General features: G+C 43.2%; 1 protein-coding gene across 6 annotated transcripts in view; it reads left to right on the forward strand.

Annotated features, from left to right (window-relative positions):
* The window catches only part of fbrsl1 (fibrosin-like 1), a 353,739-nt gene that overhangs the window by 211,650 nt on the left and 124,675 nt on the right, over positions 1-17,414 (forward strand). For 4 of the 6 annotated variants that reach the window (XM_088009073.1, XM_088009069.1, XM_088009072.1 and 1 more), the window contains exon 5: positions 6,382-6,411. The exons of the other annotated variants lie outside the window; for them this stretch is intronic. In XM_088009073.1, the coding sequence (XP_087865199.1) occupies positions 6,382-6,411 (30 nt within the window). The remainder of the gene's footprint in view (positions 1-6,381; positions 6,412-17,414) is intronic. 6 annotated transcript variants of the gene reach the window in all.

Here is a 17,414-nt window from a genome sequence, read left to right on the forward strand (position 1 = left end):
ATTAACTCGGCTAAAGACTTAATGCACAGGCACAGTCAACCTATGGTCTGTTTGCCGTTTCCAGGCTGCAGATTGACATCCAGCTCTCTCCCGCTTGTTCTGCGTGTCTCTTGGCTCCTGTCGCCTCCGCCTCCTCCCTCGTTCTCATTTTGCCTGAATTAATTGAGTTCTCTTTTTTTTTTTCCCTTCACGAGAAGGCTCACAGGAGGGCTGTGTGAGGATAGAGAAGAGTGATAGAGAGGATAGGAGAGACAGAGAGATCAGCGGCAGAAGCCTAAGGGGCAGAGCTTTCCCAGAGGTAGACGGGCCCCCATTTCCTCGGGGACCCGGAGGCCCCTCCACAGTGACTTATATCTTTATCCTCTCAACAGTCATCTCTCAGCACTTTAGGGAAAAGACTCATAGTCTGCTAATCGGGGTCAGGCAGATATATTTCTTCAACCCTCTCTGTCTCAAGGGAGGTTTTCACCTAATTTAAGCTCTTTGTATCTAGAAAGCTACAAAGAGCACAAATTGAGAAAAGTATTAAAAGGATATGGCTGCTGGCAAACGACTTCAGAAATGATACGTATGCCCCGCTTTGCAGAAGTATTTATACTGGCGAACTTTTTCTGCACCACAGCTACAGATTTAAGTGTGTTTTATTGAGATTTCATGTGAGAAAGCAGGCCGTGATTAGAGGGGAAGGGAAACGTGGCACGGCTTTCAAAAATGATCCTGAATCTGTCTGGGATGTATTCATATTCAGCGCCCCTGAGTAAATATTTTTAGAGCTACTTTCTGCTGCTGTTGCAGCTAAAAGCTAAAAGTTAGTCTCTAAAAGGGCGAAGCTGTAGAAGTTTTTTTTTTTTTTTGCAACATTTCTTCCCAAATAGCTCAGTGTTTTTGTCTTTGTGATGCTTTTTTGCTTTCACAGAACAGCTGAATTTACATCACGATTAAACAACATAAATGGACTTTATTTTATTAACTGACTTCTAAAAGAAAGTAGCTACAACAGAATTTATTTAGGGGTATCCGAGTAAGGGTTATTCAGAGTACAATTTCTTGATTTTGATCATATTTTTGAGACCATTTTAGTTTTGCATCTCAGCTGCTCTACTTTGCACCGGTCCATGACATAACATCCCACTGATAACACACTGATGTTTGTTTCTAATGTGACAAAATGTGAACTTGGCATGTTATGAATACTTTTTCTTATGTCGATTCTTTCCTCTACAATAGGCTAAGTGAGTTTGTCAGATACTTTTGAATTGTATAAAAATATTAAATAATTTACCGAAGGCGTAATACAAATTAAATTATTTGTTATAGTGGCATGCCTGGCTGTAAATATAACTAATAAAGCATTTTCTCTTGTGGTTTCTATGACGTCACAGCGACATGTCGACCTGTTGACCTCGCCTTTAAAACATATGAAGTCGTTCAGCCCCTACTACGAACTCAGTAAGCCTAGCAAACGCAAAAATAAGAGCCTAAGTGAAAGTAGAACCTTTGAAAGCCTCATTCTTTGGCGACACAGCAAGCTGCCAACGTTTGAGTACAACTTGATGTTTCCACATAAAGGATTGACAACTTAAAGATGTCCACTCAACATGGGATCCAGGGTCTGGGTGCGTTCTTTCCGCGGAAGCGGCCCGCCGCTGGACGGGCCTCCGTGTTTTTCTTGGCTCCGGTCGTTACGACGACAAGAGAACTGAAAGAACAGACACGATGTGCGTCCCGGACTCCATCTTGGTCTGAACCCTTTCAATTATAAACCATTACAACTTCATCCTCTGCAATATTCATGCGCAGGGAGATAACTCCATCAGATGTCTTAGATTGCTGTAAGTTGAGATAAACACTTGCCGAGTTGTTGCAGCCAATCGCCCGCCTCCATTCCTCAATGTCACAGCCTTAGCACTCAATAATTCAAAGCTTGGCGGTAATGAGCTCCCCGTAGGCCCTGTCCCCGAGGAGCCTCCCCGCTGTGCCCCTACTGTAATGTAGTTATATCTCATGTCAGCTTTCAAATCAATTACATTTCTATCTGATGGCTAAGTAATTGTGCTTGATTGAGTTTTTGGCACGCCAGCCAAGTGTGCGGTTCTGGAGCTCCAGCCAGTCAAAACAGGAAGCTTCATCAAATGAAACTGTATTTCATCCTGATTGAGGCTGCTTGCATGATAAGCACAACTGTAATTATGATAATAATAACAATAGCAATCTGTGTTTTCTCAGCTTTGTTGTTGTTATTCTTTTCTCTCTCTTTTTTCCTCCCGTCAGCTCTCTTGATGAATTCTTGCCCAAAGGACAATGAAGTAGTATTTACTTAACTCCAGATGCTAAAGCTGATTTGATTGTTTTTAACTTGTGCAATTTAGTTGATTAAATGCAATAGTCTTGAAACACATCATACTTTTTGGTGCAGATCTACACGCCGCTCTATACTTTGTGATTAAGTCCTTACATTTTTGAAGCATCTGAATGAGAAGAGAAGTGGGAAGTGAAGTTTGAAATGTTGTTTCTGGGTGAAATTGAGATCCAGTAGTTTTGAATGTTTGTGTCAGTAAAATACAATTGCTTTCATTTGTTTTGTAAAACAAAAAGGGCTCTTCTAACACTGCTTTTCTTGGAGTGAAGCAATGCTATTTTCCTCAAGCTATGTTATCACAAAGTACCACGCAGTTTAAAATTTCTCCACAGTTTCTGACATTTTCTGGGCACTTCTCTCTCCTTAGCTGGAAATAGCACCTAGAATCAACAGCGTCAACGGTGTAGGTGTTGACAGAAACAAGAGTTTTGTCCTGCAAGACACAAAACTTCCGACCTGACCACAATGTGTTTATTACAGGGCAGATCATTTCCCTCCAGGATATTCAGTAATCAATTCGACGAATCATTTCAGCCCTGGCATCAAGCTAAGCTAACGTTTTAAATGGTTACAGAAATGCATGAGATTTCCACCTTTCCTCTCACTCCCTGCTGCGCAACAGCTCTGACCTGCCATCAATGTGCAAGCGAGCAATCATGGCCGCTGGTGATGATGACGGATGAGCGGTTTTCCTTTAACATTAGTTTGTTTCTGACGGTGCTAAGGCACTCCCCCTGACTCTGATTGGTTGTTTTTCTGTTTCTGCAGATGGCAGTAGGACCACAGAGAGAAGGCAGAGGAGTTAGATTTTTTTTCACCTATTTTCTCTTGGGCACAGTGATAGTTTTAGCAAATAATGTAAAAAAAAATATATTGCCATAAAAGACACCTACTGCAGCTACAAGAGAATTTGGAAATTGTTTGTTATTTTTCATTTGTTGTCCTTCCTTCACCATGTTTTATTCTGCAGAACTATATCATTGTACTGAGCTGAGTTACTTTAAATAGCATTTAGCCCTTTTGCTACTGATGCTTTCATAGCATTAAACTAGCAATAGCAATAGGTTTGGGTAAGTTAAACCTAGCATACCAGCAGCTAGCATGGTGCAAAGGTCATATACCATGTACATGGCTTACTCACACTCACGGCAGGTATTGATAGATGTGTGAACAAATGATGGAGGAGTCTCTGCATACGTAGATAAATGTATATACCAACAGACGGACGGACACACAGCCAGAGGGATGTATGAATGAATACCTGGGCGATTGCTCACATGAATGGGTGGACAACTGGAGATATGCAGGGAAAGATGGATCAACACAATGCATGCCTGAGTGGACAATGGGATCCTCTAATGGAAAGGTATTGATATAGATGAGGGGGAGGATGGTGTGGTTAGGTGCATCAGCAGCTAAATAGTGATGAATTGTGGCTGCTTTCAGCAGCACTAAGTATAACAGACACAGTAAAGCAACCGAGCTCATCCATAATCAGCAGACACAAATGACTGTCTTCATGCCAGAGGAGAAGTTCTCTGGAAATGAAGCCCTGTGAGTATCTGCCAACCTGCCTCTCTGTCTCCGCTTCATCAGCCTCTTTCTTTCTCTCTTTCTAGTTTTTTTTTTTGTTATATCTCCTTGTTGTTGGCGTTACCCTTTAACTCCACATGTATTTTATTCTCTCGTCATTTCTCTCTCTAAGACAGTAAAGCATCTCTCTGCCTGTCTCTAAAGCTGTGTTCTGTGGGGGTTTTATTTTGTTCTCTTATTTTTTTTCTTTCTTTCTTTCTTTTTTTTGCAGTCAGGGAGCCACTGGGTGCACATCTACAATCTCGCCTTTCATTTCATGGCTTCTGGAAATGGATGTTTTACTGCCTTCATTAAGGCGTGCAGCAGTCAGCGCTGTGTTTTCCCTCTGAAGTTTAGCTCCATGAACCTCGCTATTAGAGGACATTATGGCCCCAGATTTCAGGGCACAGTGGAACACTGTATAATTTGATTAGTGTTATTAATCAAGTGTAATACTGCTTTTTGCCCTCGTCCCTCTCTCTCCCTCTCTCTTCCCCTTCCCCTCTTTCTGCTGTTTTACTTCTACTTTCAAATGCTTGCCTTGCCTCTTCCTCCTCCTCTTCCTCCTCCTCTTCCTCCTTCTCCTCCTCCTCCTCCTCCTCTGTACTCGGTGTATTTCGCCATCACCTGCAGTACAACAAACATCCAGAGAAATTGACAAAAGGCTCTACACCTTCCGGTTTAAAAACAATGATTTACCACTTGTTATTTTCCTCTCTCCAAACCCCCTAACCTTGCTTTCCACCGCGACCCCCCACCCCCCACAGTGAGTGATGTCCCCCCCAACCCCTCATCTCTTTACCCAAGACATAAATCAATTGAGATGAAAGTTCCATAATTGTGCTTGCTGGGAGGGATTTGAGCAAAATTGCGCTATGAATTTTTTAAAGGGAATTTTTACTAGCTCTTCAGCGAGACTTGGGCAGCGAAGGAAGGTGAGGCCACAAGGATTTATGGGCCTGGATTCTTCATTACTGAAGTAATTTTCCTGCAAATGATAGTGCAGCACCCTGGAGGGGCGGGGGCGTTGTGTAGAGGGGGGAGGAGGGAGAGAGAGCGCTTGGCCGCCTGAGAGAGTACAAACCTGCTTAATCTCTTGTGGAGAGAAAGAAGCTCAGAGCACTAATATCATCTGTAAGAGACCGAAGCGCCATTTGTTCACATCTAAACCGCAGCCAGTCTATTTGTGATTCATAGTAATTGATTGCTCAGATTTGTTCCAGGACTAGTGGTACGAGCTGAATTCATTACAGGGGAGGTGGGATCCACACTGATGCAGGAACCACCTTCTTGTCGGAGACGCACCAATCAGAGAACTCGGGGCTGATTTCCGATCTCAGTTTTTTGAAAAGCTTTGTTCCGCCGCCATTTCCAGCCAATTCCAGTTACCTCCTTAAGAACGCCAAACAAGCTACATTCAGAGTGTTTTAATTGTAGCGTTCTGTAATTATTTCTATGAAGGGCAGAGGCAACGTCACACTGTGTGTGAAGAGAGGAGTTTTAGAAGTACTGAGTCATCACAGTTGACATGTTAGCATATTAGTATTACTAGCGGTAAAAAATAGTTTCCATTTGTATTCTGTGGAAAATGCAGAATATTACATAAACTTGAAAATGTCCCCAAACTCTTTTTTTTAAACCTAACATCCTCCAAAGCAATCTGAGTAAAGTTACCCATTCAAATCAAATATTGGTGTGAAATATTTGCACATCAAAAATTTTAGTTTGCTATCATTTTAAAGATATTAATAAATATTCAAAGAGGTCATCAAAGGTCAACAAACCTCCCCCACACCCCCCACATTTGCAAAATGAAACAAATTTGCTTTTGCCAAGTTGCCATATTGTTTTGGGATCAATAAGCTGTGATGCCAAATTTTAAGTTGCACAAAAATAGCACAATTAATTTTTATCAAGGTTATCTCTGGTGACCTCTGGAAATTTTGTTTTTACAATTTGAAAAATGTATAACGGCACAAATGACACCATTGAATTTGTGAACATAGACTGGCTGGTTGACCTTTATTGACCTCTGGCAACATTTATTAATATCTTTAAAATGATTTCAAATGAAACAACCTTGCTGTGACACGTTTAGCCGTCCTGGTATCTGCCCCTACCTGTTTGGTGGTAAAATCTACATTTTGTCAGTGATGCTAAGTTTTGAGTAATACAAAGACCGAACGTATCAACATGTTGGCTGTAATACTGTAGCTAACATTTCTTCTCATGCTGCCACTTTTCTCTTCATGCGGTTTCCATCCTTTGCCTGTGTGTAGAGCCTATGCCCACCTCATATTGATTTAGATTTGCTTTTGCCAAGTTGCCATATTGTTTTGTCATGAAGAAACAATATGTCTCTCCGTGTCTGTCTCCCTCTGGTCTCTCCTTCTTCCTCATTGAACCTTTCTCAGTCTAATATGGCTGACATTCTGTCTCCATCTCTTTAGGTGCAGCCAGCAGCAGTGGCCCTCCACAAGGTTAGTGTGTCCATGATGCCAGGTCTCATTCTGTATACTGCCTGCTGTCCAGTCAATTTTACAGCTCAGTAGCTTGAGAAGCACAGGGGCAAAATCTGCTGCAAGATGGAGAACGAGAGAGAGAGAGAGGGAGGTGGGGGGTAGGATGGGGGTGGAGGGAGAGCGGTAAGGAGGGACGGGAAAAACAAAATTATTGTGCACCCTGTCACTGACTGAAGTGGGTCCCCATTCCCAGCACACTAACAACTCAAGACAATTAGTCACTTCTCACCAGGCTAGACCTGAGAATTACTTAAGTGCCAAAAAGAGGCAGGCTGTAAAGAACCCTCTAGAATATCTATGAACTGCAGCAACTCAATGGACTGAGTGGAAACAGCGATGAAATAACTCTGCCTGAGTTTTTTATCTAGTGCTTTTTTTTATGACACCGAGATAGAAATAAGGTTCTTGAAACTTTACTTTGGCAAAATGATGGCTTTTAAAAAAACATCCCATTCATTTCTGGAATTAAGAGCAAAAACATTCCAACTAAAATAGATCTTTGGATTTTTATTGACACCCGCAAGCAAAAATATAAGCACCAGGTAGATTTTATTTCAGTTTTCAAATCTGTTTCGAATAAGTTGTATTCTCTTGCTATTCTATTCCTCATCAAATTACCCTCCATGTCATGTAGATTTAGCTAACTTTCTTCTGCTAACCAGCTCATACCTACTGTCACCACATACATTACTCACAAAAATCTGCACAAATTCTGCAGGAGTCATTTCAAGATAAGCATAGCTCAATACTAATACTTTATTCTTTAAGAAACCTCGTCAGATCAACTCCGTGTTTGAAAAACACGGCAGCATCATTTTTATTTTTCCATCTGTGACTTTTAGGATGATCCAGTCTCTCCTTGCTTTTCTAGACAACGAACAGGCAGTCACAGTTGTTCTCTGGAGTTCAGCCTCAACATGCTGCTCCAACTCAGGGTTAGCTAGATAAGGAGGTTACTGTGTTCTCACAATAGGTCAGCTAAAACAATATTATGTCTTATGTCTTTGTTTTTAAAGAGGTAAAATATAATAAATTGTGTTTAGACTGAGCTAACTGCACTTTGTCTTGCTACCCTGAGAGCTGTACCATACGTCACAATCAGACATGGACCCCCGTCTCGTCTTTCTCTGTAAACATCATCGTAAAGAAGAAAACGGGTAGAGACTCTGCAACGGCCCGATTAACTCCACAAAATAATGTACACAAACTGGGATGCCGTTTTACAAGGAGTGCATGCAAAAATAAAGTTTGCTAAAGAATTTGCTTTGAAAAACGCAACTGTAAACCAATAGCAGGTATCAGTCAATAGTCAAGTTTCATCAAGTAATCAGCAGGAGTGCACCAAGTGCAGTTTTCTGACTGATCGCAAGATTCAAAAAGCCTGATCTGCCAATTCCGATTTTGGCCAAAACTGATTTTTTTTGTCTGTAAAGTAGATAATGTCGTGTCAAAGTCACCAAGTTGGCAACATTGGGGAGATCGGCTAATTTCAAGACATATGCAGAGGTAGAAAATGTTGGTGGATAAAATCTGTTTACCATTTAAGTATTGGCTGATTGCACATCTCCTGAAATTAAGGAATTTGTGACCAATTTATCAATGGACTGATGTATCAGTGCACCTGTACTAATCCTATAGATCCTGTGATCAGGTCCCCCACTCAACAGCTTAGTCAGATCAACAAATTTTGAGTGGATACTGAGTTTACTTTATTAGCCTATAACTGTCTTGATGTGAATTGTGTTCAGTTTTCTTATTTTTTATTAATTCTTTAAAGCTGCAGTATGTAACTTTTATAAAAAAATATATATATTATTTACATATTTGTTAAAACTGTCACCATATTGTGACATGTTATGAGATAGAAAACCTGTGAAAAGATGGATCTCCTCCATCTCCCTGAGCTACTATATTTGCCATTTCAAGAAATCCAATGCACATGGTCAAAAACAACCAATCAGAGGCAGGAGGAGGGTCTTAGTGCTGTCAATCATGCTCATGTACGAGCGGCTCAATGTTCTAATGACAGAAAAACAACATGTGGCTACAGGAAAACTGTTTATTTGCCATCATCAGTAACCATGCTAACTAGCCTTAGCAATCCTGGCAAACTTATCAGGAAGAAGCTGCACCATAGAGGAGAGCAATGGAGAGGGTGTAAGCAGCACATACATGAGGGTGATTGATGATGCTAAGCCCCTCCTCCTGATTCTGATTAGTTGTTTCTAACCGAGGTGTGTTTGTCTGTAGCTAGCAAAAGTATTACTTGGAGAAGGTGAGCTCAATTTCCTTTCACAGATTATCTGTCCTATACTGACAGTTTTAACAAATATGTAACAAATATTTTTTTTTATAAAAGTTACATAATGCAACTTTAATTGGAAAAAACAAAAAAGCTAAAATGTCAATCGTACTTTACATACACCCAGTAGTTCATCACTTTTGTTTTGTGAGTCCCTGGAGCTTCAGCCACCACATCTCCCCCCCGCCCCCCCATCCACCCTGAACAAAAGTAAAGCCTGACTAAGGTGGGTGGTGCGTGGAAGATCAGGGAGAAAAGTTTGTCCTGGGCCCTCTGCAGAGACTCAGCGTGACCAATTGGGGCGAAGGGGATGAATAAGGCCATTCACTGGGCTAATGAAAGAGCTCCCGCCGGGCCCTGAATGAGGGTGGGCCCATCTGCAGCACATAGGCGTGCACAAACCAGTGACCTCAAAAATTACCCAGGAAGCACTTCAGGACAGTCGCCCCAGCAACAGGCTGGGGTTTGCATGGCAACCAGCCGCTTCAGTCGGTGCCAGGCAGCTTCTCACACAGAGCTAATTTCTCTCTCGGCATTGAAAGGAGTCCGCGTGAAATCAACGTCATGGGACAAACCCCAGGCGTTTTCCTGAGGGGGGAACTGTCAGCGCTTCTCTCATGTGAAACTATGCAGGAGCTCTCCTCTCCTTTTGAAAGGTGAATGACGCTGCCATTAGGTCTTTTTTTTCCTATTCTAAATTAATCCACCCAACTGGGCGTACAGTAAAGCAGTTTGGAAGATGAAACGTTGTCACAGTCTTACGGACGGGAGACAAGGATCCGTCAATACCCTACGGACCAGACATAAGGTTTACAAACATCTCTGATGACTGCGCTCATTGGGCTTTGTCTATGATATTCGATTTAATATATTCATTCTTGATGAGCGAGGTCATTGAAGTTCCGCTGCCGCCCCTGTCCCCCCCCCCATCCCCTGTAGAACTTTTGACAGCATGAAATGACAAGCCGCCCCTGCATGCATCTCCCACGTCAAAAAGTAATGAGATTGTGCTGCTGGAAATATCACTACAAAGCATCGGGCCCGCGCTCGGGTCTGACTGCACCTTCAAACAGCGCTGCCTGCCAGCTCGCCTGCCTCGCCTCCCTCTGCCTGCTGCAACACAAAAAAAAAGAAAAAGGAAACGAACAAAAACAATCAGAATCAGAGCGAGCGAAACGGCAAGGGAAGCTCCCCCGCGCCGACACAAACGAACATGCCGGGGCCTTTCATCCTGAGAGTGATTAGCCATCCGAAACGTTTTAAAAACCCCCGGCTTTGAGGGGCGTTCGTCAAACGAAAGCGTTCCATTGAGGAGCGGCGGTGAGATATTTCTCGCCGGGAAGTGCCAGTGATCTCGTCTCTAATTGTGGCACCGCTGACAAGGATGGTGTTTCTGGGAGCTTTTTAAGCGGGGCTTTTCGCCGTGCTCTTGTTCCCCCCCCCATCCTGTCAGATCCACCACCAAAGGCACTGGGGGGAACAAAAAGGGCCCCTCAGATTTTGTTCTTTCATCCATCTTATTGCATAGTGCATTAATACAGGCCTAATATAACCCACTGTGACCTAATGTGACCTGAGCTGGCTCCTGGTAAGGCAGCATTTGGCGTTAGACGTTCACAAATAGTCAAAATAAGGACGATCTTGATTGGTCAGTTCGCCTACTTTCCTGTTTCATACCTACTTCTTGCTGTTTTGAACCCTTGTTTGTGATTTTAATTCCCATATTGTCTCACACCATAGTGTATCAGTTAGGTTTTCTTTGTAAAAGTGAATTCATGAAGTATAGGTTGTCATAGAGGCTACAAAACTTTCCCCAGCTGGCTGTTAGTAGAACGAAGGTCAGTACAGAATGTCCAGTTGGGTATGAAACGACCAAGTTGTTGAGGGACAAGTATTTCTTCAGGTTCTGCATCATTAACAATGTTTGTCAAACGTACATTATCAAGTAAATACTTTGCAGCACTTTTTTTCTAAGCGTGTAAAAGGCATCGTTCCTGTTAAGTTGGCCACTAAAGTCCACTGTGTGATGATTTAAGGTACAAAGTGAGAAAACCAGAGAATGTTTCAGTTTTTTAGTAAACGCCTCATCAGATTCTCAACTTTCTGTTCTTCTCAGTTTTCCTAAAGATAAGTAAATTCTGGCAGTGGCAAAAATAAATTACCAACTACTGTACTAACTCATCATAAACTAATCTGCAGGGGAACTATTCACAGATTCGCCAACTCACCAATTTTTATATGAAAGGTAACTTCTAATTATTCATGGAAAATTGGAAAAATGGAAAATTCTTCTATTTATGGATTTTTGGTAGATCATAACTAAAATATTGTGATATGACATGCTATTGTTTAGTGTTTGCAAAGCAGCCAATCCAATACCTCCATTTGTTTTCCTTACCGCTCATTGGTCATCGCCCTAAGAGAAATAGACAAGGAATATCATGGATGTTAGCTTCTTCAGTTGTGCTACGACAGTTTCCTCTCTACGTATTAATGCAAATGAAGGTGTAATTTGTGCTTGAACTATTAAAATCGACAATTCTATGCATTTTCAGAGGGGTTCCCAACTATTCCTGGATCTTATCCTGGGGTTCACTGTACATTTTAAGTCTTGGAGAAGCAACACTTTTCTTTAAGCTAGCTTTTGAAGTCAAAGCTAGCTTGAAGCCTTCAGAATTTGGCTCAGCTTTCCCTCGCTCCACTCAGATGGCAGATTCTTGAACGTTTCATGAAAGGGAGGCTCTGCGGTCTGAAGAATCAAAGACTCAGTGATGGTAGTAGGGGGTTGGGGGCGGGGGGACAAAAGCAGGAGATATATGGGTTGAATAAACAGGAAAGAAGTTAAGCTCTGGCTCATAAAAATCAGTATTATAACAACATTAATTGATGCTGCTGAGTGCCATATGTGGCACCATATGGAATAGCTGCCCCAGAGGCCCTCTATAATAGACAGCCCGCAGTGGTGCTCACAACTTGGCACATTTACAAACAAGGGATGTCCCATTAATATCAGCTACACAGACTGAGCAGCAGACAGTGAAGAAGGGAGAGGGAGAGACAGAGAGGAAGGCAGAAGGATCAAATCTGGCTCTGTTTATGTGCCATCTCCTTTTATTTTTTTAAACTCGCAAGATATTTAATGTTTATAAATATCCGTCATATTTCACATTCAACTTCCGTTTCGCTATTCCCACGGTTCCTTAATTGCAGTAATAAATCGCCCCTCCCTCTTGAGATGCTCAGACCGCCCTCCGTCCGCCCAATTGCCACTCCCTGCACAGATGTCCAGCAGACCTTTCATGGCACACGCGGGTCCACTCTTCAGCAGGTTAGGTGACTCATGACAGCTTGATAAAGGTGGCGTGAGCGAGCTCGACTTAACCTCTCGAAGCCTAATTGTAGGGCAGCTCTTTATTTACAGCTGCTACCTGCAATTTGCAGCGCTTCCTGTTCACAGTGCTGCTGCTTCTGCTGCCATCTTACACCTAATGATGGCTAAAATAAGTCCAGGTGCTCACAATGTCAGATTCCTTTGAAACGCATTTCATTTAAACCAAACTATTCAAGTGGATAACTTGTTCTAAGTGTTTGTAGTGCCTTGCATGGATATATCACGTCACAAATACAGACTTGATTGTATTTTAGTCAGAGATTATGTGATGGAGCAACATGAAGTAGTAAATTTTAAAGGGAAAGTAAAACGTTTTATGGTTTTTGAGAGTTTTCAGAGACATGTACGCATGTTGAAGAGTCTGTTATTTTGCGGAGCCACGTTTGACTGCATTTCCAGCTGCAGGTCTGTTGGATTCATCTTGGCAAAACAGCTCAGACTGGACAAAGGACATCTATGAACAAAACAGCTGCAAAGTCTTGCAAAGACTCAGGTGAATTAAGGACTGGACTAAGGCTGGGAAATAAATCAATAACAATATGTACTGTGACAGACACACGATCAGTATCGATAGATGATACGTCTGATAGAATTTTCAGCGGTTTCACTGAACTATGATCCAGAATCGCACAGGATTCTGGGAGATGTAGACAAAGGAAAGCTAAGCTAAACAAGGTTGGTGGCATCAACCACTCGCTCTTTGGTTACCTAGCAACAACCTGCTGAGGAACATGTGCAGCAGCAGTTTCAGGTTTCGCCACCAAGCCTCATTACTGCTTCAAAATTTAAAAAAAAACAACGGCATGGAGTGAAAACTGGATAAAAGAGAAAAGGTTGCGTTGCCGGTTTGGCAGTATATCGGATATTTAAAACAAACAAACAAAAAAAACTAATCAATAATTATCTATCGACCAACACAAAATGCTTATATTGTGATACTTTTGTCAGCCATATTCTGGACTGTGACTGTGCATCTACCTGTGCTGTGGAACGCTGCAGCTCCACATTTCCATTTAGTTGGACGGTCACGTCTTCAAAGGATAGCAGTGGTGTCTTTCTCTTTTCGTGAATTGTTCCCTCCCATAAACAACACGGTGAGGTCTGTTGTTGAAGAGCCTCAAAACCTGAACAAGTTCAAGGGGTGAACATAGTTTTTGCCAGGCGCAGTGTATGCCCCTGGCAGGGAAGAGAACAAGGTTCTCATGAAACAGAGTTGTCAGCCGTTCTGTTGAGCTTCATAGATTGTGAGGTAGAACAAGAACAGTGTACAGCTGTATCCTCTCTGACACAGAGGGAGGCAGATGAAGAGCAAAAGACGGGAAAGAGATAGAAGGAGGGAGGAAGAGGTAGAGTAAAAGAGAACGCTCGCTCTCTCTCTTTCTCTCTCTCTTTCTGATGTGCACTGATGTAGCTACAGCTCTGGGTCAAACGCTGCTAGTGTTTTGTGTTCATCTTCGTCTCGTCTCCCCAGTGCTCCTTTAAATTATTCACAGCCTGAAGTGTACAATGTGCCTGCCTCCCTCTTTCCCCTCTCTCCTCCCCTTCCACATCGCTCTGTCTCTCTTTGACTGTCTTCCCTTCTCTTACATTCTCCTTTATGTGACAAAGAGTTTCCGAACCTTCCAGCCTTTTCCATCTACCGCCAAGCTATCAGTACAGACACCATCCCTCTCGCACATTTGCAAAACTCTTGCTCTTTCATTCTGATGTCAAAACTAAAGCCAAGGATTTCTTTGTGTTGGAGGGTGAGCGTGCTAGCTGTTAGCATCAAGTTTCTGGAACTTCCAACCCGTACTATGTGTCCAAATGTTCTTATCACTCCGTAACTTTACTTCATCCAGGATGCAATGATTAACCTTGATTAACGATTATGACGTTTATGTTTAGTTTTTATCAGTACATGTACCTACTATAAACCTAAATTGCACTTTGCATGTAGGGATATAACTTTGTGCCAAGATGTGGGTCTGCAACACCAACTAACATGCTATGTTAGCAAGATTCAAGCCCTGTAAGTAGGGCTTCAACATTAACACATGAATTTTGATTAATTGATTATACAAATTTTGAAAATGTTCATGCAGTTAATCACTTTTCTTCTTGGGAACTTTTGGATGTCCGTGTTTCTGGTACACCTGTGAATCTGACGTCCCATGGGTCTTTGCTTCAAAAAGCAATCTGATGGAACACCAGAAAAAAACTGTAGTTGACTGTAGTTGCACTAAATTTAGCTAACTTATCACCAAAGACATTCAAGCCTAAAACACCATCTCAATGCAAAATATGTTGCAGCAGCGCAGATGGCCCCAATGAATACAAGTCATGTTTGATAAGCTAGATCTGTCCTGATCATAAATCAGGTCTTCTACTTACTGAAGACCACCTGAAAGTCACTTTCATCATCAGTAAGGTGTGTGACATGAAGTGAGAGCAATCTTTAAAGGTATAAGAAGACATTTAAAAGGCTGCAAGAGAGCGAGAGACAGCAAGACTTCAGCAGATGGGCTCAACATATTGCAGTGAAGTTTCTTCAATTGATTATTTGTTTTTGAAGATGTTTCTCATGACTCTAGTGGCCTTTATTTAACAAGTGTCAGACAGGAAAGTGGGCAATGAAAGACTCATCTGGCCAGGAATTGAACCTGTGGCACCTGCGGTTAAAACTAAGGCCACCACGGCACGCCATTATTATTTTTTAAAATATCTCTGTATTATGTTTAATGTTGATTGGGCTGAAATAAAGTGCTGTAAATTGCAGTTCCTACTGAAAGAGCCACAATTTTACAAACAAACAGATACTGTAAAATCAAGTAGCATATTTAAATTTGCGTGCATCCAGAACGTCTCGGTGAGAGGACAAGCTGCGCCCCTCATGGCCACCTACGGAGCAAGCAGAGATTAGTTGATTCCAGTTCCAGCCATTGCCCACAGGACTCTCATTTGTAATTCTGCACCCTGTCTGTAAGAGCGTTTGATCATTGCAAAGAGTGAAGAGGAGGAACCGGGGAGGGGCAAGGAGAGCCAAAGCTTTCGCCCTCTGCATCACCCCCCACCTCCCCAAACTCTTTACCCGCTCTCGCAATTGCTGTCACCCTGTATGAATGCCCCCTCTGGCCCGATGACAAGTCTAGCGTGAAACACTTGGCTGCCCCCTGAAATTAGCAGTAGAGCCCCCCGGCAGCACAAGCTTCTCATGACTAGCACACAGTGGGCTACCGCCAGAATCTTTTCATTATCACTGTGGCCTGCCAGCCCCCCTGACTCTACTCGTTCTGCCTCTTCCTCCATCAAACCTCCCTCTACTCCTCCTTCCCCCTGTGCCTCGGCCAGAGCTCAGTCAACAGCATCTGTAGGGCTCATCACGGTGCTGTCGGAAGGAAGAGATGGAAAGAGCGTTCCAGACTTACTTCTTCATCTGCATGCATCGCTAGATGTTTCCTGTTCGTGTTAAATGTTTGATTTGGTGCGAAGAAATCCCGCGTATGCGTATGTGCTGCATTTCTGTGTCTGCATGTTGGCTTGACTGGATTAGTGGGGGAGAGAGAGTTAGCAGCAGCAGCATGGAGTGAGACGGAGAGAGGGAGAGAAAGAAGGAGAGTAGAACAGAGCAACGCCTGGAGGCTCAATCTGTTCCTCACTGAGCTACATCAGTGTTAGAGACGGCGGCCCGGGCCGCGGGGAAGCCTCCACTCGCTCCATCAAACTGTCAGGCAGCCAGCGGAGCTGCACAGGGAGACTCTCAGCTGCCCCCGGGGCCAGTTCAAGTCAACATCCTATTTCCTTGCCTCCTCACCTAATTTCTCCTAGGCCCTGACTTAAATTTCCAATGCCCAGTGTCTCCCACTGCAGCTCAGCAGCACCAGGCCCCGGGCCATGTCAAAACACAGCGCGTTGCTCTGTAGTCTGCGTGTGTGTGTGCGTGTGTGTGTGTTTTAGCATTTCTGACCTTATGAAGCCCATTTTGGCAACATATACGACTATGTGAGGACTTGCTGCTCTTTATGGGGCCCAAAGTCGAGGCGCCAGAAGGAGAAGTGCTGTTTTTGGGCCCAGTGGTTTGACTTAACACTAAGGAGTAAATGGGGTCTGAAGGCCGATGTGTCTAATGGGCACTAAAGCCCGGCCCTGGTACTGTGGACCCCCTTGTTTAGGGTCAGGGTTAACAGCTATGATGTGAATTAGGTTTTGGTTAGGAAAAGAGTCGTACTTATCAGGGTTACAGAAAATGTCTGGGTTAGGTATAAATGTAGTTATTAAAATGAATGGATGTCGATACAAAGTCCTAAAATTGGTAACAAAAATACCAGTCTGTGTGCGCGTGCGTGCGTGCGTGCGTGTGTGTGTACGCTAAACAGTAAAGCTGAGATAGCAAACCAGCTACGGTCACACAAACAGAGGCCAGAGGAAGTAGGAGAGCTTATGAAAAAAAGAAGGTTTCTTATTTCTTCCAGTCTTTCTCATCCTTTAGCCCATTTTTCTTCCTCCAATGTATTCATAGCACAGTTGTGTATTCCCCGTCCCTTCAGGTTTTTTGGCAGTCCTTTCTCTCTGAGCTGAATAAATGCTCCCTATTTGCTCATACATCTGCCATTACTGTCTGTTTTTTCCCCCCTCACCAAACTACTCCAAGCATCACACTAGCCGCTCCGCCAGTTCTGTCACTCCCCACCGGGGTTTTGCTGAAAGCAAAGGTTTGAGGGATTTGGAGAGGACAAGCCGGTCATTTGATTTAGTGAAGGAGGGGAATCGCTCTTCAAGTCCGCACTGCTATCACCATCAATCTGTCCAAATCCTGCAGCTCTGCAGCCCGCTCTCCCCCCTCCTAACCCCACTGACTTCCTCCAGGATTTCTCCAAATACTTTGCATGGAAGTGAAGTGAAGCAGTGCCAGGTCTCAGTGCTGTTTACATGGACTCTGGGTAATGTTAAAAATCTGCTTAGTTTGGCCCCAGGTCAGGACTATATCTCTCCTCGCCCTGTCTTGATTTACATGACCTCTGCTGACTCTTCCCTGAAGTGTGTCAGCTCTAGACCAGAGGCGGCTGCTGTGTCTGTCTAATATAAAGAGCCCTGAACTTGTCTACTTCAATCCCCCTTCACTCTCTCATTCGCTCTGTCTTCTCTCAATAGGCAGCCCCCTCCCCTCCCAACACCCGCACCGTAAAAAGAGGCTTCTTTTTTTTTTTTTTTTGCTGAAGCCGTCTCTGTTTGCACAGCCAAGTCCAAGGTCCCGAGCTCAAATATGGTTTTGCGTTAGAGCCTGTCTAG

This window comes from Poecilia mexicana, unplaced genomic scaffold (genome assembly GCF_051168715.1).
Source record: "Poecilia mexicana isolate PSO_F unplaced genomic scaffold, ASM5116871v1 scaffold_9, whole genome shotgun sequence".
Taxonomy (NCBI): domain Eukaryota; kingdom Metazoa; phylum Chordata; class Actinopteri; order Cyprinodontiformes; family Poeciliidae; genus Poecilia; species Poecilia mexicana.